This window comes from Lichenostomus cassidix, chromosome Z (genome assembly GCF_008360975.1).
Source record: "Lichenostomus cassidix isolate B80296 chromosome Z, HeHo_3.0, whole genome shotgun sequence".
In the NCBI taxonomy this organism is placed as follows: Eukaryota; Metazoa; Chordata; class Aves; order Passeriformes; family Meliphagidae; genus Lichenostomus; species Lichenostomus cassidix.
The window spans coordinates 46,428,075-46,448,059 of record NC_139511.1 but is presented as its reverse complement, the minus strand read 5'-3'; the positions used below and the strand labels follow the sequence as shown (position 1 = coordinate 46,448,059).

At 35.2% G+C, this 19,985-nt stretch overlaps 1 protein-coding gene across 2 annotated transcripts in view; it reads right to left on the bottom strand.

The window, feature by feature from the left end:
• Nucleotides 1-1,437: 1,437 nt before the first annotated feature.
• PTPRD (protein tyrosine phosphatase receptor type D) overlaps nucleotides 1,438-19,985 on the bottom strand; it is a 1,173,827-nt gene continuing 1,155,279 nt past the window's right edge. For both annotated transcript variants that reach the window (XM_085043363.1, XM_085043362.1), the window contains 5 exons: nucleotides 18,774-18,900; nucleotides 17,662-17,787; nucleotides 13,102-13,256; nucleotides 9,012-9,147; nucleotides 1,438-6,626 (listed from right to left, as the gene is read on the bottom strand). In XM_085043363.1, the coding sequence (XP_084899489.1) occupies nucleotides 6,558-6,626; nucleotides 9,012-9,147; nucleotides 13,102-13,256; nucleotides 17,662-17,787; nucleotides 18,774-18,900 (613 nt within the window). In that variant the 3' untranslated portion in view covers nucleotides 1,438-6,557. The remainder of the gene's footprint in view (nucleotides 6,627-9,011; nucleotides 9,148-13,101; nucleotides 13,257-17,661; nucleotides 17,788-18,773; nucleotides 18,901-19,985) is intronic.

Below are 19,985 nucleotides of genomic sequence, written 5' to 3'. Positions count from 1 at the left end.
AATGTCTCATTTGCAGGTTATCATTCTGCTTTCCTCTGAAAGCTAGTCAGCAGATGTTTCCTTCCATCTTGACTCACTGCATTAGTAATAGAAAAACATTTTGCATCCTACTACGGTACTCTTCATAAGCAGATTTGGAGGACAGAACCAACTTGTTGAAAACACAGGACAGTGTAAAGAGAAATTGTCTTGAATGTCAGTATGGCTATGATATTCGAATCCTTCAGGTTTTAAATTAAGTAACTTTCCAAACAGTTGCAGTAGCACTGCATTGATATTCCCTCCTTAAAAAAATAAAATAAATAGAATTAAATAAACAAATAAAAATTTATTTAAAAAAATAAACAAACCAAAATTAAATTTAAAAATATAATAAAATTTTGCCACAGGTCTTTAAATGAAAATGTGCTACAGACTCATAACCCATCAGTGTTTTATTCTCCCATACAAAGTGAAAGAATGAAAAAAATAGTCTTTCAAACTTCTGAAACTGCTTTAAAGATATTCTTTGACAGTGCAAGTAATATTGATACCATTTGGTATCTTCTGTGGACATTTCTGCCAATTTGATCCAATGCTGTTGTGGAAGTTTGGTTATCTAAAGCTGTCATATTTCAAGGTTTCAAAATGCAAGGCTATTTCATAGAATTCAGCAATTCCATGGGCAAGATACATCTTTTTTTTCATGTTAAGTGTCGTGGAAGAGGACATGATTTATCACTGGTATGCCGGCTTACACATCAGCAAATTTGCTGGTTATTTTCCTCAAAATTCCAAAGTCTCTGAAAAATCATTTATTTCATTCTGCTTATAAAACTAGTTAAGAAGAGAAAAAAAAGAATGGCCACGTTTGCATCTGAAGTAAAAAGACAGCAATTTCTAGGAAGATTTTTTCCTGTTCCTCTCTTGACCAGTGATGGCTATAATGTTCTTTAGGGATCACTGGGTACTGATCCATTTGGTAATGAACTGTTTTGGACATTGGTTAATGAACAATTTCTTTTTATACATTCCTTATCAGTACTTCTCCAGCACTTTGTTTATCACATTACCACAGCTCACTGCTATCCTGAGCTCACACAGACTGGGAGAAGCAGGCAGTGGCTAAAATTACAGATGGAGATACCTTATTGCCCTAGAATCAGAACTGACTGATTTTGAGAGATACTACCATGAGTAAGCATCACAGATTGTGGCAATTTGGGAATTTGACCCAAGAAATTGTATAATACAGAAAAGATGTAAATGTTATTTTGCTTGAAAGTCTAGTAGCTACTGCTTTGCTTTGAGATGGGTTAATTTCACATCTCGACATTATTTCTGAACAGTAATGATCTTGAAGTACATGACAACTTTTTTCTGTGTTAATCATGGATTGGAACTACTTTTGTTGAAACCCCATTGACTTATTAAGTTATTAAGCCATACACAGCCAAATATTTTTATCAATACTCATATTCACACTTTATTTTGGTCCATGCTAGACGCACAGAACAGGAAAATCCAAAGAAGTCAATGCTGACATTAAAGGGTACCATCTAAAGCCACTCAGATAGTTAAAGAAACCCTTACATAACACAGCTCTAAACCACCTTGCACAGACTACGCGAAAAAAGTTCAAGTCAAAGGCAGCCTGCAATGCAGTAATTGTAAAATCCACAGAAGTCAGTGGAAAAACATTAATAGGCCTCTGTAAGAATACCAAGGCTTCACATTTACACTATTATCACCATCTTAAAAGTGGAAATTAGGCCAAGAACAATACACGTTCTTAGAAATCACCCTAATGTTAATGTCTTGCACATCCTTCCAGCACAGAGAATTCTTTATTAACATGTACTTAATACTAATTGCTAATAGACTGTATTCCCTTACAAAGTAATCTTGGAGGCAGAACCTGCCTTCTTTCAAGACAAGCAGACAGAGCAAGACTTGTTTTCTTTGACTAGATTGCCACGCCATGCCCCTTGTAACTTGCCTCAATACAACTGGCGTGTTTATTCATCTAAAACTTTTCCAATGTGTTTAAAAACTCTTCCACGGTATTTGGATAGTAGCCTCACAGACTCACATTTGCACTCATTGCATATGCAGTGCAAAACAGAAATCAGTCAAAAGTCATGACGGCTTGCCACAAGTTCAGGAACTGAATTCTGACACGTGACTTTGGATTTACCCAAGAACCTGCCAAATCTGCAGGAATGAAAAATTCACAATTCATTTAAAAATGTGGATATTTTGCCCTCTTTGAGTTGCAGCTATGAATGGACAGAAATTTATTTTCTCAGTGTAGTCACATATTTATAAAGCACAGAGGGAAACTCCAAAGACATGTAAAGTGTGATAATTTCAATTAAGCTCATGAAGCTAAGAGAATTTATGCCAAAATTTGTGCACCAATTTGTGCCTATGCTGACTCAAAACTTGCTGCTGAAGATGATATATATTTGCTAACCTAAGAATGCATTTTCCACTGTCCAGCAGTAGTTAAGAAGATTAATGACTGCTTTGTATTTCCAATTAAACTCCTTTATCACCAAGACGGACCAAACAAGTTTTGATTTCAAATGTACTGCTTAAGAAAGAAGACCAGGGCTGCATAACACTGACATTTTATTAGAATTCATCTGTAACAAATGGAACTTGTGTCAGCAAAGAACTGATTTTCATACAGACTTTCTTTTGCCACCAATGTAACGAAGTAGGAAAATAAAAAGCACGCCTTTCATTCTGTAAAACATTTACGCGTACTACTAATTAGAGGTAATTGTATCTTTTTTAACAAGCCATTTTACAAGGTAATTTTTTTAAGTTTTTCAGTCTATGCATCCAAAACAAGAGCAAAGAACACAAGTTTTTATTATCTTTGTAAAGACACTCCAAGCTTGAATGGCAAAGCCACATAACAGATGGTTGTGATGAGACCTGCAGCCTTCTGATATCTGTGAAGTATCAGGGCACCAAGGAAAAAAAAATAAAAATAAAGATAAGATAAAATAAAAATAAAAGTAAAAATAAAAAATAAACATAAAGAAAAATGGGAGAGAATAAAAGGAAAAAAAAAGCAGTTGCCTTTTTTTTTCCTTTTTACGTGTTCTGTGTCCTTTAAATACATACAAGTGGATTTTTAGCTGTAAGAAATTTCTTACAGATGGGTTCAAGTTATAACATTATTGGGTGTAGAATCAATAGGGCAGTGCATAGTACAAAGGTATAGAAAGTGCAAATCTCCTTAGAGGGTCACTCCTTCCCCCAGCCAACTTCTCCACTATCTAACCACTCAAATAATGTTTTAAAAAACGAGCTAAATTAAACTTCTGTAGAAATAATTTTTATATATTTTGTGGGTTTTTTTCCCCATTGCAACTAATTACAAAATTAGACATAACTACACATACAAACGTAAATAATAGCACCGTACTGGTTATGCTGAGGAAACCAATTTTAAGCTTGGAAATGTATGATGTATGTAGACAAAGATGCTCACAATTTAAATTAACTTTAGAATGCATATATAAGAATACAGAAAGTGGAATGCACATCAATGATGCTAAGAGCTACCTTAAGAAAAAAAAAAAACCTGAAAGGAGTATTTAGTTGCACAACAGTTTTTCTTACAAATTAGATCTGCTTTTTTGTATCTTTTACTCCCTCATTTTCTTTGGAGCTTGCAAGACAGTCTGCTAGGGAAAACACACTGATCTTGTGTACAAGAACCAGTGTACAAGAACCTTCCTTAGTCTATGTTTTCAAAATGACACTTATTGTTGTGTGTTTCTCATTTCCTATATTTGAGTTGAAGAACATTACAACACTACATAACCTGGCACTTCAAAAATTATTTCAAAGTATAAATCAAGAAAGAAGAGAAAGAAACTTAGTGCACATTCTTCTCTGGTTCTTATGTAAGTTGTAGAATCTCCTTCTGAGGTAGCCTTCTATAATACTTCTATTCCATATATATATATATATATATATATATTTATATTTCTGTTTTGATTTTTTTGGTTTGGGTTTTGTTTTTTTCATTATGAAAGTGCTCAAATACAATTACTGGAGTTTGGTATTTCTTATTTTTACTTCTGATAGAAATGAGAAAACTGGAAGAAGAGAAAAAAATGTTGAGGCCACATTGAGAAGCCTTAGCAATGCTCCTATTTGAAACCCCAAAGAAAGCATCCTTGGATGCTTATGTACTGACAGTGGCAGAACACATGGTGACCAAGGTCAATGTAAATGGCATTCTATAAAGAGTCTCAAAAAGTATTTTGTGCTGTTTAGAGAATTTTCCTTTTCTCCTGGAAGAAAATCTACTGTCATTCTTCAATATGTCATGTGGGCTCAGTCTTGCTAGCCTTAGATGAACCTTCCCCCTGAAAGCAATGGTTTGACTTTAGTGATCTGTTGACACAACTGAATGAGCAAGACTTGGCCCAAAATAAATTATAAAAAAAAAAAAAAGAAAAAAAAAAAAAAAGAAAAAAAAAAGATGCATAAGCACTGCTGATGTCAATTACTGCTACTGTGCTGCTACATCTCTGCAATGATAGATAACACTACAACCAGTGACAGAGTGGGTTTAAAAAGCCAACCAGAAATAGATTTGCAATTTGTGGGCTTGTCTGTAATTGGAAATATGGAAAGATAAAGGGCCTTGACTACCTATGTGTTTTGGGTTATCATTTATTATCATCCATATTTGATCAGAAACTGGAAATGCATATTTTTCAAAATTGTCTGGTACATGTATTAAAATGTTGAAAAGAATAACAGAGATATAAACGAACTAAACTAAATACAAATGAAGGCTAACTTAAAGAAATACTATTCAAAATAGGCATCAAATATAAGGCACTCTAAATGTAAAATTAAAATAAACCCCAGCATCCCCAAACAATGCTGTATGCCACAAAACGTTTGATTTCACAGAGCAATGTGTGTTTGGCTTTGCCCTGTTACATACGATAAATGTAAATTATATAGCGCACACTATAGACAGTATACTATTGAATACAATTTTAAAACATCTTAATACCTAGTATATTACAACATTCTCCCCTCTTAAAGGGATATGCACTGACCTTTCTCACATGCACACCTCCTACATTTAATAATATGATTTCTTATTGCACTATAGTGTTACAAATATTGAACTTCACTTGAAGCCTAAATCACATACTGTGTGCGTGTGTGCATGTGTGTGCTCTGTATGTGTGCATGTGTGTGTGTGTTCAAGTGGAAATGTGGATAGAAATATCATCTGGGATAGAGATGACGTTCAAATATCAATGATGTGCATTCCTCACTTCCCTTTGAAACAGAAGTTTATGGACCTTAAAAATGCAGAGATGATCAAATAGTAGTTTGATATAACCGCAGGATGCGGAAAAGCTTTCCCAATGCTTTGATAAATCCAGGTATGTAAGAATCGATATGTTTATGTGCATGTGTGTGAATATCTATCCATCTGTATTCTCTGCAACTATACAGAGAGTCAGAAAGGGGTAGACAGTAATACATACATATATATATATAAAAAGAGAGAGGGTGTGAGTGTGCATGTGCATATGTGTGCGTGTGTGTGTATGTGGTAGCAGCATCTTTATACTTTGCGCCTCCCTGTTGATTCCAAAAGAAACCAAAAAGCCCCATTTTGATTTAACTGATTACAATGAATATTTTCTTGAAAAAAAAAACCAAATAAAACTAGAAAATTAATATCTAACAAGACTGTGGTACTGTAGGACTGCACAAAAATGTGCAAATTTTCAAAGTATCTAACATTTCTACAGCACAATATTACAGATAACAGTTCTACAGCTTAAAAAAAAAATCTACATTTTTTAAACAAAAATATTAACAGTTATGCAACCTCTTCTTTAATTCACTTAATTGAATGATAAACTCTTGTTAAAAAAAGGAAAAAGTTTACACAGTTAAAAATGAAGCACAGGTCAGCAGTATCTTTACAATACTAAAAAACTAAATCAAGGACTTTCTTTTTAAACATTCCCACATTTTCCCTAAAGTGTTATAATGAGCAGTATAATGGGAAAGGGTGACGTTGAAGTAAAGAGTCCGCTTTGTTTGAGAAGCCAGAACCCAAGCTTGCAACAAACATCTTGCACTGAACTGCAGTTCTCAAAACTCCTCTTTGCAAAAGCATGTAATCCTGAATAAGATGATCACTCTTTCTGATTAATTTCCTCTTCCCTTTAACTTCAACCAATGTTGAACCCTTGAGGTATCTGTAAATGAGATCCTTCAGACGCCTCAGTGGTCAGGATTCTTTTATTATGGTTAGGTTATTAAACTGTGAATTCTTGGTCCACATGGAATACTTGTTGTTGGGTGGGGTTTTTTTTTTTTTGTTGGTTTTTTGTTTTATATATCCCCAATATTTTGTTCATTTGTTTTTTTTATTATTTTTTATTTCATATATCCCCAATAATTGCTCCTTAGCTAAGAGTTAAGAAGTACTTCTAAAGCACATTGTATGGCTCAGAAGCGGCTCTCTGGATCTTAAAGGGCCTGCAATAAAAATCCACAATGGGTTTTTATGTTGCATAGTGATCAAAGCTGCCCAGATACTCCAGTGCGGCTCGATAGCAGAACTGGTATTGATCCTAGGGAAAGAAAAATAGAAAACAAAAGCATCAAAAAGTCAGCTTGCTGGTTGGTTTCTAGTTTCTTTCAAATAATAGTGAGTATTTCGTGGCTACAAACAAATATACCGCAGAGGCATCTGCAGTTCAGCAATATTCACTTGCTTACATCAACAGAAAACCACTCTGAATTACAACAGATGAAGATAGACACTCATTTAATGCAACAATATTTTCCACAGAATGCAGCTTGCTTTTGTGCAGAGACTATATACCTACCTACCGACAGTCTGCTATTCTGGATTAAAACAATATCAGCATAAAGCTTCCTTCTGATGGAAACATGCTAGGATGCTTTCCCCCAGGTATTTGAAAATAAGCAGCAAAACATACAACTAAGTCTACAGCAAATACAACACACTATGTAGAAAAGTTCATCATATCCTTATTATGGACTGTATGGAAAACCATCGGGTTAACAATCATGTTAAGAAAGCAAAGGGAATCAACCTTTCAGTAATAAAGGCTTTGATGAAGATGTGAAGATACCTTAGCCTGTGGCAGGAAAAGGGCCTAAGAGAGAAATATGGACCTAAAGCACTTTATTCACATGAAACAACCTCATTTCAACCTACACCTGGAAGCAGAGAGTTTAGTGTGGTGAGAAATTTGTACCTCTTGTACAAGCTTGTACCTCTGTTGTGTTATTCTCACCCCCATAAAGCAGTTCTTTTGCACATTTACGTTATGTTGCACACTTACACTAAAATGGCACATCTGTGTACTCATTTCCAACTGACACTCAGGGTTTAAATCGTAGAAGTCAAAAAGGAAAAAAAAAAATTGCTCCAAAATAGCAGGGATGTCTGTTTATTTATCTGATAGTGCTAGGTGGTAACTCTGCACAGGATACACTGGTTAAGATCACAATTAAAATTCTTTTGGAGGCCAGGAAAGTAATCAGATATTTGCTTTACTGAGGTGGTGTCACCACTAATAGCTCTCTTCTGTTAGTTGGAATAGTTAGAACAGTGGCAGAATACATTTACATTACACATATGCCTAAATTTTAAGGGTATGTGTGGTGCACGTGGCAGTGCTTTGTTTAACAAGGATTAAATTTCCTGGCAGTTTATACCACTGAATGAAAGATCTGTTTTCCACAGAATCCTGGAAGAAATGCGTACACAACACTTCTTCTTTCAGCAGTAGGGATGAAGGGTAGCATACAGAAATAAGTCAAAGCAGGGGGAGGGAGCATATATTGCAGAATTGAACTCTGTCAGGTAGGCTCAAGGCAGCATAGTTTTTCTGTATACTATAGTTATTTCATGGAACCAAAATGACAGAAAGCAGTCATTTCTCATTTTGCTTATCCAGAAGAATGATGGTAATGGAAAAGAAATGCAATTAACTCTTCAGTTTGGTCACAGTGATTTACTTGGCTAACTGACAAGATTAAAAATAAGTATCTGTACATTTCATATAAGTTTTTATGAAGTTGTCTTCTTAAAAGTAAGACTACCCAGCTTCTATTGAGCAAGTTTAATTTTCTTGTGGAAAATGGCAAACTCTGGGGAACCATTTTAAATTTCACAGACTGTAATTTAAAGGACAGTGTCAATCAATTTATGCTAAATAAATGTGTGGCCTAAAATGTTTCCCTTCTGTTGCCATTTTTCTTGGTTCTCCTAGTCTATTGGCTCTGGCTTAGTTCAGGTCTTCTGCTCAGAAATTAAAGTAAAAACTAAGCACAACATGAGCTGATAATGTTTAAACATTCTTTATGACATGACAAAATTACAAGCATACAGGCCCAGGTAACCTGTTTATACTCCTTATTCCTTTCTTTGTTTCTCTATGCCACACTTGCTAGCATAGAAATTATTTACACTACAGTTATCCCAAATGCTGAATATACCATTAAGATTTTGAGGCCAAAGACCTACTTGCTTGGTGACACAAAGTCAAGAAAAACATGAAAATAATACAGTGTAAGTCTGAAGACATTATAAAGACCTCGTTCCCAGAACAAAAACAAAAACAAAATGAAAATATCAGTGCATCCACCTGCAGAAACAATTTGACTGCTTCTTTACTACCACACATTTCTGCCAAGAAACAAGGATCAAATAAAAATAGGTGATGCTTCTCAAATAGATTTTCTCAACTACCATAATTTAGGATCCACTATTGAAATTATTTTTTTCTTCCCCACCCTGCAGTAACAGGTAATAGTCTTTCCAGTACCTTTATGGCAGATTTTACCCTGTAGTCACAGGGCCAGTATATGACTTCAGATATAGATGTAAGCACATTTTATACAGTCTCTATCTGTGCATTATTTGGTTGTGTAAATACCTCTTCTTTTCCATCACTATTGCATATGGACACTATTTTTCTCACCTCTGTTTGTACCATGGCTGGCCGCTGTGTCCTTAACATTTTGACAGTCTGGAAGATATCCACAACACCTTCGTATCTCATTCTTTCTAACACAATGCTCAGGGTTATGAATACTCCAGTCCTTCCAACACCCGCACTGTTGGAGAGAATGAAGACAAAATAAGAGAAAAAAAAGCAAATGTTAATTGACAGTTAATCCTGAAATAATTGCCTGACAAATTATCTGTGGTTACAACACACCATATGTGTACAAATTTCTATATGGGGAAAGGCTCACTAAGCAAAATTCCACAGAAAATTACCACAGCGCATTCAGAAGAATAACTGCACTCAAGGAAACTTTATATGCTACTAAGTACATCCTGACTCTCCAGTCTCCCTTTCAAAGTGACTTGGTTTGTTCATCCAGATATACAACAATCAGTGCATGGTGAAGGCAAATGTTAACTTTTGTTGCCAATAACTTACATTGGAACTGACAAGAGAAAATGAAGCCAAAATGCTTTTTACTGCTTGCTTTACTTTAGTTCATCATGTATATGACCTCTTTTGTACATCTTCAGTGTGTTATTTTACCTTCTACTTTGAGTTAGAAGTATGGATATTTATTTAATATTGTACTCATTCATACATGCTCCAATTCAAATAACGGACACAAAAAAATCTCAACACAGGTCTTATTCAAGTCTGGCAGTCTGGATCTTTGCTTTCCAATGCAGACATACATTTATCATGTTTGTCCACATTAGTCTTAAATATCTTTGAGTATATATGGTTTGTTTTCTCTCTCTTCTGTCCTGGGTCTCTGCCATCAGCTTTAACCCTCAAGAAGGGATAGAAATTCTTGCAATCAATACAGCCAATAGCTGTCAGCTTTTAAAATTAAACAATCACCTATTCTTGAGGATTACCCTTGGAAAAAGAAACTGCATAGAAAAAAGGATGTCATAACTCTGAACTTCTGTGGGTGGAAATTAAGCACCTTGTCATCTCACTACTGATGCTAATAATTTCACAAGGTTTCTTCCAGCCAGATAACCTTGTGAAGCTGTATATTTATGAGATCTATTCACCAGACAGGTGAATGGAAGAGACGAACAACAGGGCAAATCTGAAGAACTCTGAATGTTCATATGAACAATGACAGAGATCCAGCAAATTCACAAAAACAGTGTGGAAATTGAATGTCCAAATTGTATAACGGTATTTTAGTGTTTGGTCTAGGTCAGTGCACTTCTACGGCTATTAAACACATGCAATTGGATTTATCAATTTTGCACAGGCTGCGTGCCTCCAAATTGCTGAAGCAAAAGGACAACTGACACACCACTTGACAAAATATCATGCTGTCAGTGATGATTACCTATATGGGAGAACAACAGTCCTGGACATCTAAAGCAATTGTAGTGTAAGGTACATGATGAGGTAAATTAGACAGCTAGTAATTAAGAAACATCCTGAAAAATCCTGGATCCTCCTTGGAATTTGCAGAGCTGACAACAGGGTGATCTAAACCAAGTAGCCCAGAAAATGACCAGCAGAATGAAGGCAGATTACCATTTTACATTCTCCTTGTTCCTGCAATGCTATTTAAAAATTTAAAAAAAAAAAAAAATATATAATTTTCTAAATGTATGAGACTATTTCTGGCCTCATACATTAGACAAATCTTTGCTACTTTGCTTCTTTAAAAATATTACTCAGTACTCTCCAATTCATCAAAATGAAGAAATTTATTTGTTGTCTTGTGTATTTAAGAAATCAGCAAGAATCTGGAGATACGACTTAAGGAGGAAGAGAGTAATATGGAAAGATCTCAATGCTTGCAAATCCTAACTAGTCATCAAGTGTTATGTCTTGAGAAAAGTCTGTAGGAAATTGATCCTGTTCCCCTTAGACTGACAAGCATACTTTAACACTCTAACTATTCCTATCCAAAAAGGCTTAGGATTTCTAAAGAGTGAAGGTACTCCTTCAAGATGCATTCTGATTCACCGAAGTTTAAACAGTTAGAAACTAAAGTTAGGATGCTTTAATGAACCATGAGGAAGTATTGATTTGTTGTAAGAGAGAAGAGTTTACTATTCCAAATACATCTTGTATCCATGCTGGGAAAGGTCTTCCTCACTCTTGAGCTAAAGGTGGCAATAGCAAGACTATAATACTGAAGTGAAATTTTTGCTTCAAGGTGAACAAAAATTTGCCCTCTTAAATATTTTGAAGTATTTGCCTCATGAGGTTAGAAATTTTTAAATTCAACACAAAGGCCTATCTGTAAAAATGCTAGGGCAAGATAAAATTTAAAGTTGTGGGTGGTGGGGGTTTACTGTGTAACAGAAAACAAGCTTGTGAAAATTGCACGAGTGTGAAGGAAACCCAAAGGAAGTGGCACTAGGGGAGTTTTAATTCTCTTTAAAACTCATCATAGTACAAACTGCAGGCATTATTTCAGTAATTCCACAGAGACTAGGAAAGTGCAGGTATCCAGGATCTTCTGCTTCTGAACAGAAACAAATAAAGTTACTAATTTTCTAGGGACACTTCCTATTCGTCTAAGTTAACTCACACTGACAATGATGATCAGCATTACCAGTCCCTAAATTTTCATTACAGTAATGATAAAGACGTTTAAAAACAAAGCCATGATTAGTTACACTGGATTTGACTCAGTTTCTAGTAAAGTCAGTAGTAGAAATCTCCATAATTTTACTATGAAAGATCCCATCTATTTGGGAGTGATATATAATGTACTGTAAGCAGTATTCACTGCAGTCACAAGTGGACAAGTTTGCATGGTACAAAGACCTCAGAAGAATAATACCACTTTGCTTTCTTATCTGCACAAAGGCATAAATATTTCTTATTACTCCTGTCCTCTCAAAATACATTAATGCTGAAGAATAAGGCTTATTCTAATTAGAGTTGTCCTTCATTTTCCCTTGCCAAATGAATCCCAACCAATGTTACACAATGCTATTCTCCTTAGCAGGCCATAAAAAATTTTAGAAAGACAAAAAACATAGGATTCAAGCATTCCAATACATTTGTTTTGTCAGTCTTTCAGATCATGGTATCATAAAGAACTCAACTTCAGTTTACTCCTGATATTTGAAAGACGAGAATCTCTCTCCCTCAGTTTACTAGGCTCCAGTAAACTCATTCATTTTGTCTTCATGCTAGTACTGGGGCACTAGCTGGCTTGCAGAAAGGACTTGCAACTTGTATTTTGCATCTCTGTTATATAAATGATAATATTTAATCTAAAAAAATCATATTACAAAAATGAGTATCTAAAATCCTAATGGAATTTATAGAAAGCAATTTATTAAATAAGAGAGAAAAGATAAAGATATTATTTTTGGCCATCTGCTATAGACTCTAGAATACTGTAGAGAAAAATAAATAAAAAATATAAGAATATTAAAAAGCCCATGCTGGATTATTCCTACACACCCTGCAAGCTGCTTTCATCTGCATATCAATTGCAAAGGAATTGAGGGAAGTCATCGCATCAAAAAATGAGCACTATGTTCTGAAGTTGAAGCTCATCAATCTAAACCTCAATGATTTTTTTGACAGACAAAACTTCTAAACACCACTTCATATTCCATTGCCTTTCTTGAGATAGCTACCTTTTTTTTGTCTCATCTTGATTGCTACTAATATGCCACTGAGGTGTAACTAGCTTATTTGCAGCTAATAATTCCCACGAAAGTAACAGCTTCACTTTTACTTAATAGTGCAAAAAATATCAGATACAGCAGCCTGTGATAAGGCTCTTCCCATGCCTTCTCTGTGCAGCATTGACCAGATTGCTTTTACGCTGCATTAGACATTTATAAGTGAAAGAAAAAATCATGTGTTTCCATATATTTTTGAAGAACCATTTTTGTATAAATGGAATATCACAGAACAGTTCCCATGTCATAAAGCAGTTCATTTTGTTCCTTTTCAGATCTTCTATTTCATTATATTTTCTGTCAGCTCACCTCTGAAATGTTGTTTAAATATACACCCTTGCCACAATCAGCAATCAGCTTTACGAAAAGAAACAAATCTGCATATCATTTGTTTTGCTTTGTTTACTTACCTGCAATGAACAGAAATTGGTCCATCCTGACCAAATTGCTCTTTTGTTTTATGTACTTGTCCTATGAAGTCAATAAATCCTTCTCCAGACTTTGGCACTCCTTGTTCTGGCCAGTCAGTGAACTGGAATTGCCTCACTGTTCGGGACTGGCCATCCTTTAACAAAAGACACAAACAGCATGTTGCTGTGGCTCAAAGTTTGTCAGCCAATAATTATAAAGACAACCACAAAGTAAGGATGTTGAGAAGAGCTGGGGAATAGCTAAGATGATATCTGTGAAAACTCTTACAACTGCAGTACTGGCTGAAGCTTTTACACTGGCCTGGAAGAGTAGCTTCATTAACAATATAGCATGGATTCTCTTCCACACTGGATAGGACAGTTGTCTGGCATTCTGACAGTGTAAAAAGTGTGTCTGAGACTAAAGGCATAAGAACTCCACCAGGTTATATGACTTATTTGGTATGTTACATTTGAAATCCTGTAGACTGAAAATTTCTTTATATACAGATCAGGTAGAATAAGGTCATCTAATCTGACTTCCCATTTCTGAGATATGCTCATCTACTTCATGGCAGGAATATCTTTATTGATAAGACTTGTTTAGTCATTGCCCTCCTTTCAGATGATATCTTTAATAGTAACCTGCTTTCTATGAGGTGAACATTTTTCCTGGAAGAAGATGGATTAACAAGCCAGCTGTTTAATAAATCACGAATTTCCCTTCAATAATGGTTCATTTAATTCACTAAGAGCTTGAAGTTAGTTAAAATTAAGAGGAAGGGCTTCCTTTCTCAAAACAATCCATCTGAGGCTCTTCAATCCCTGTGGTTAGGAATAGTAACAGCATTTCTTTAAAGTGTAGAATATTGCATAATAGCTATATTTATAATTAAACCACTGGTATTACTAAATGCCAACTTCTGCTGTATGCCTCTTAAACATGTAAAAAGTCAGGACACATAAGAAATGCAATACAAATGGAAGAAGTAAATTTGTTCTGCATTTTCAAACATTGTGCTTGATGATTTTGACACTGTCAATCTGCACAGCTGAAATGTTCAAAATCATGGCAATACGAGCTACTGATGTTAACTGGTGCCTCTAGACATCATGTTTTCTAAGCACCCACCCTGCCATACCTTCGACAGGGTCTACTATTAAGTGAAACTCATGAAAAATTGAAATTTCTTTTAAGTGAAACTCATGAAATATTGAAATTATTACTGGAGATTTCCCTCAAAAATCAGTAAATTATGCTGGAGGCAAGAACAGTCTTTCTCTCTTTTTCCTTCTACCAAAAGCTGTTAGAGACCGCTGAAATGAAATAGAAGTGATTTTAAAAATAAGCAAAGGAAACCCCAATACTTTGTTTTTATATTTCGTCTGGTTTTGTGGAGTTTTGCCTCCTGTGTCTCAGACGAGTAAGAAAAACAGAAAAAATATGTGTGTGTATGCCAGCCACTACTCCATGAGAAGACACATGCACTGTCTACTTCTGCCAGACCACCGTGACAATTTAGTAGTCAATCTGTGAAATACTTTTTGCCACTTAAACAAATATGTAACATTTGAAAATATTCAGGTTTGATTTCTTGTGGGCATCAACACAAAGAAGGGAATATTTCTTTCCAAAATGGTGTTCTGTTAATACAAACATCTCTGATAAGAGTCTCTGTAATCCCATTTTCCCTTAGGAAGACATAATGAAATTGCACCCTTCAGACAGCCTCAGGCATATGACATAAAGTCATCAAGGAGACATAAGTAGAGGTTGATTCCCTTCAATTCCCTTCCATTCTTTTAAAGTAAAGAAAGAAAGCCTGAAATCTGACTTACTTGCAACATGTTGTTAAAGGAGATGGGAACTCTTTAGTAATTTCTGACCCTTATAGGATTTAAACTAAAACAACAGTAACTTTTTCCAGGTAGGAAAAGTAAGAAAGACACTACTTTACTTAAATCCAGTCTGTCATTGGAAAGATCACACATTTCTCTGTGATTAATAGATCTAATGGTAAATATTTCTTTTCTGGTGTCTCTAAATAAACTGTATTAGTATGTTTCATGATTTCTTAACTCAGTATTCCAATTCAAGTCTGTGAAATGCAATAATCTCTATTATTTAACGTTATTTAATGAGCAAAAGAAGTAAGGTTACTTAGTCTATGCTAGACTAGCATTAAAGCATATTGGGAACTGATCTGCTATTTCTCAGTTCCCTCTGCTACTGACATTATAAACAGTGCTGATTTCTTTTAATGAGATTCTTGCCAACAGCGGTCCAAATACAAATGCCAAATTTTATTAAAATCTTTACTTCCAAATACTGTGACAGTTTGCACAGTTGGTTATCAAAATAAGTACTTTCAGATCCCTATGTGGCACAGAGGGCTTTTATTGTATCATCCTATTCATTGGCTAACAGAATTTCTTCTTCCTCCTCACGGGGGATATTCAACTGTCTTTTGATTAGGCTGTAGAATTTACAGTACTCTCTTACAGCCATCACTAATAGTTTAGCCTGAAATAAGACTGGCCCAATGTATTGACCTCTCGAGTTTACAGAGAAAGTGAGTACAAAGCAGTCAGAAGCAGTAGCTTGAAACAGTTACTGAGGTCAATTTCACCATATAACAATTCACACTTCAGTTTCAGAAATAACAGAGAGTTCCACACCAGACACTTGCTGCTGGCACCTACTACGGTACTGTGCCTCATTTTTTGTCCCTGTGGAATGACTGGTCATCTTGGCTCTGCCAGAGCATGGATGGAATTGTAACAGTATGGATGATTTGGAGATGAGAGGGAGAGAGGATGTTCGCAGTCTCCAGAATTTACTCTTCTTTGAATGCAACTATTTAGTCAAATGATCTCAATTACTGGGTGTGCCAGCCACAAAAGTCTAACTAGAAAAAAACCATAATGTACATTTTGGTAAGTATTTCACACTTCTTCCAGTGAACTTGGAAGAAGCTACAGTTTCCCAGCCTTACTAGAAAATTTAAGATAGTGCTGTCAGCTCACCAATGAGTTTAACAAAATTTGAACCATCTAGATAAAGAGATTTTTAAACTTTGAGAAGCAACAATATGTGACAGTAAAATGTCACAACAGGACAGCCAATATGCTTGTGCTTTTTAAAAGAGGTTTATCAATATCATGTCAAATAAAATTAGTTCTGGAGCATTTAATTATTGAATTATTTGACCCTTTTTTACTGGTTTGATAGCCATAGGTAAACAGACTTTCTTAAATATCTTACTTCAATATAAACCCTTGAGAGAACTTTTTAAAAATATAAACTGTTTGGAGATACTTCAATTACATCTAAGGCTTTTTGTTATAACTGTTATTTTGTGATCAGAGCTTCGGGAACTATGTCACATAATAACTCTGCCAGCTTGAGACAGATTTTTAACAGACAATCAGTGAAAATTATCAGCATACTTGCAGTGAAATTGGCTTTGACTAACTCTGCTTACAAGTGTGTTTAAAGACTGATGCTAGGAGACTGTTCTCCACTTTTGTTAAGTACAAATAGGTTAGAGAAGCTGTGAATCATATAATCCTTACTAGATTTCAAATAGAATATCAGATATAATGTATCTACAGTTTCTTCACAAAAAACAATGCCAAAATCTCAATTGCCAAACAAAAGGTACATACGCTGACTCGACAGTAACAATACTATCACATTTTACTTGAAGTTTACATAAAAGCGGTCTAGCTAACTATGAAGAAGTCTAATATTTTGGATGCTGACAGGCAACCCTGACTAGCCATTCATGTTATTCCTGGATAGTACACCCTGCTATTTTGTTTGAACAAATATTGTTCCACAGTGCCTACAGAAACAGAGGCTGACACTATGTTTTCCTGCCATGCAGACTGAAAAGCTAGAAATCAAGACTAAGAAATGCGAAACATGTTTTAAAAGTTTATATATGCTTAATCTTATATGAGTGCTCAGTTTTGGACTCAGGAATTCAGATAAGAAATGCAGTACGAAAATGAGGATGCTAAGGTCACAGCTGCATGTATCTACTCTGCAGATATACTAGAGAGCTGAAAATATGCTATATGAAAAATCAAATCATAATGTGCAAAGCTTGTCCAGCTTTTCTTATGAATGTCATTTGCTCTGCGGTTTTAAAATCTCAGTGTATTAACCTTCGTACTCACTCAGCTTTGAGGGTGGTGCAAAACAACAAAACAACACTGTAAGTAGCAAAAATTTTACCCAAAAATGATCAAGGGGAAAATGAAGAAAAAGAGGAAAATGGTCCTCAAATCATCTAATGTATTTTGGCACAAATAATTCCGAACTATAAAATTGTGCTGCCAGATGCTAGATCTGAATGAAGTCAATTGTTCCTACAGAAAGATCCCATTCATTTAAACATAACTGCATGTGCTTTTTTATTATTGCTTGTAGAAAGTACATCTCTAGGGTTTTCTTAATAATAAATAAATTAAATAGCCCAACGATAGAAGAAGAAGGAAATAGACATTTTCTTTTATACTTATGGGAACAAGTGTAATGCTATGTTGACTTACCCTTGCATCTGTAACCTTGAATTCCCTCAGAATATATTGTGGCATGTTGTACTCTGCCATTGGATCTACCACAAAATACTGATATCTGGCTGAGCGCTCTGCAGGCCAGTACTGGTGGCATTTTTCCTACAAAATAACAAAATAAAATACATTTCCTATTACTTGAGAGCACTACTATAAACTGGAAAAAGTCCTTTTTTTCTCAGCTAAGTGTAATATTCATGGAAAGTGCCATTAGTGACAGGAACAGAAGCTCCTTGTGTTGGTGAAGACATTAAATTCATACAGTAAAAAAATACTGTTAACACTGCATTGCAAAGGGTTTCTCTCTGGTCACTGAATATTTGAACTTGCTGATGTTTCTACTCAGTTTTATTATCTATCAGTGACAAGAGCTATCCCTAGCCTGACTTTCAATAGAGAATTTTTATCTCAATTTAAATGCTGAGACCATCTTCATTTTTCTTCCTTTTTGCCTGTTGGAGCAAGTCCCTCCAGCCCCAGTCAAGAGTCTATGTTTGCATCCTCTAGCCATGACCTGAATAACTTCTATTCTCTCGGCTACATGGCCTAACTCAGATTTCACTTATCACATGCCAGCTTTCTATTGATGTAATCCTGTCCAGATAGTACACTGCTTCATTCTTTCCGGTAGACAAAGTACCAATGAAACGAGTTTAGAACTGCAAACAGGGTGCTGAAACTTTTAATGCACAGCACAGAACACACAGAAGACATTCAGATCTCAAAAATACCACACCGTCTTTTATCACTTTTACAAGGAGATGCTGCGAAAGTGAAGTTTCTAAATAAGAGATCCTTCCCTTTCAATAGAGATCAATGCTCTCTCTGCATACTCTGGAATATCAGCATGCAAACCTACTTGCTGAATCTCAGTGTGTCCCACGACAAAATGCCACGTTTACTTTGTCTGTTGCTACACATCAACAAATTCGAAAAATTTATACCTAGTGAGCAGGGAGACCACTCCTATTTCAACAGGAGAAGCAACTAAAATTCTAATTTTTAGATATTACTAGTAATGAAATATTTTAATTAAAAGAACTGCTGTAACCAATGTTTTAGTAGAGTAATATTAGAGCAGTACTTACTCTGCCCATTTCTCGTAGCTTAGTGAGCATGACCACAATTGTAGAATTATGCTCCCAGAGCATTCTCCAGAAGTCTTCAGTTGTTTCTGCTAAAGGACCCTGTGTAGCTATGTAGGCTTTTTGTTGTCTATGTAAAAAAAAAGAGTAAATTAAGAAAAATATTTTAATCAAAAAAGTGAATTTATACTCATGTTCTCTGTTTATATGTAAACATTATTTAGAGGGAAAATGTATATACTATTAGTAATGAGCACATTAAAACCTTATTATGATTGTTTAATCAAACTATGGGGTTTTATTTTTAGAAATTTGAGAGGAAAATTACTCTCTTAATATTATGATGTATGACTTTATCATTATTATTTAAATTTTAATGCAACTCTAATTGCTCAATTTTGTGTGCTGTAAAAAGCACTTAAGAAACACTTAGTTGCGCTGGTTCATTTTATAGAAATAACTGTCTAACAATCTATTAAGTTTAGGAATTATATCATCAAGCAGTTTCTTTATTAACTTCTCTTCAACAGTCTGATGCCTCCAGCAAAAGTAAGGCAGGAAGAAAATTTGGGAATGGAGTGTACGTTTCAGGCTCTAATATCTCACTAGTGGAAGCGACCACCAAACTGTTAAAATATTGGACCAGCAGGTTTATAAGATGACAGTCAGTTTGTGCTTTTCTTGCTTCTTTCAAGCAACAGAAAGACCTTTGTGGGTCACAGTGGAGATGAAGTCTACCTTCAATTATGAACTGAGGCTCAGAAAATTATCTCTGTGGATATCTCTGTGGACTCAGTACACCTAAACTGACTTAGGCAAACTATACCATTTCCCTTTCATGCCTTTTTCAACCCGCTGTTTAAGTCAGCTGAGGACATATTGCTCCATGTGGTCACAGAGAGGCTGGTGGACTGCACATCTGTTTACCTATAAAGGGCTTTTGACGGTTAGGTCAAATCTTAGGGAGTGTTGAAAGATCATATGTTAACACCTTGACACACAGAGTATATCTCCTGTATCTTATTTCTATACATCCTTTTGACCAGAATAACTGTGAATAGGGGTCCAAATCATGAACGTGCTTAAAATTTCCTTAACTTTCAGCATGTAAAGCATACTGAGAGCTCTCAGTGGTTTAAAATTTAAGAAAGCACCCAATATACACAGCATGCACAGATGATAACAAATACTAGATTTCAATAGTAAGTTTTGTTA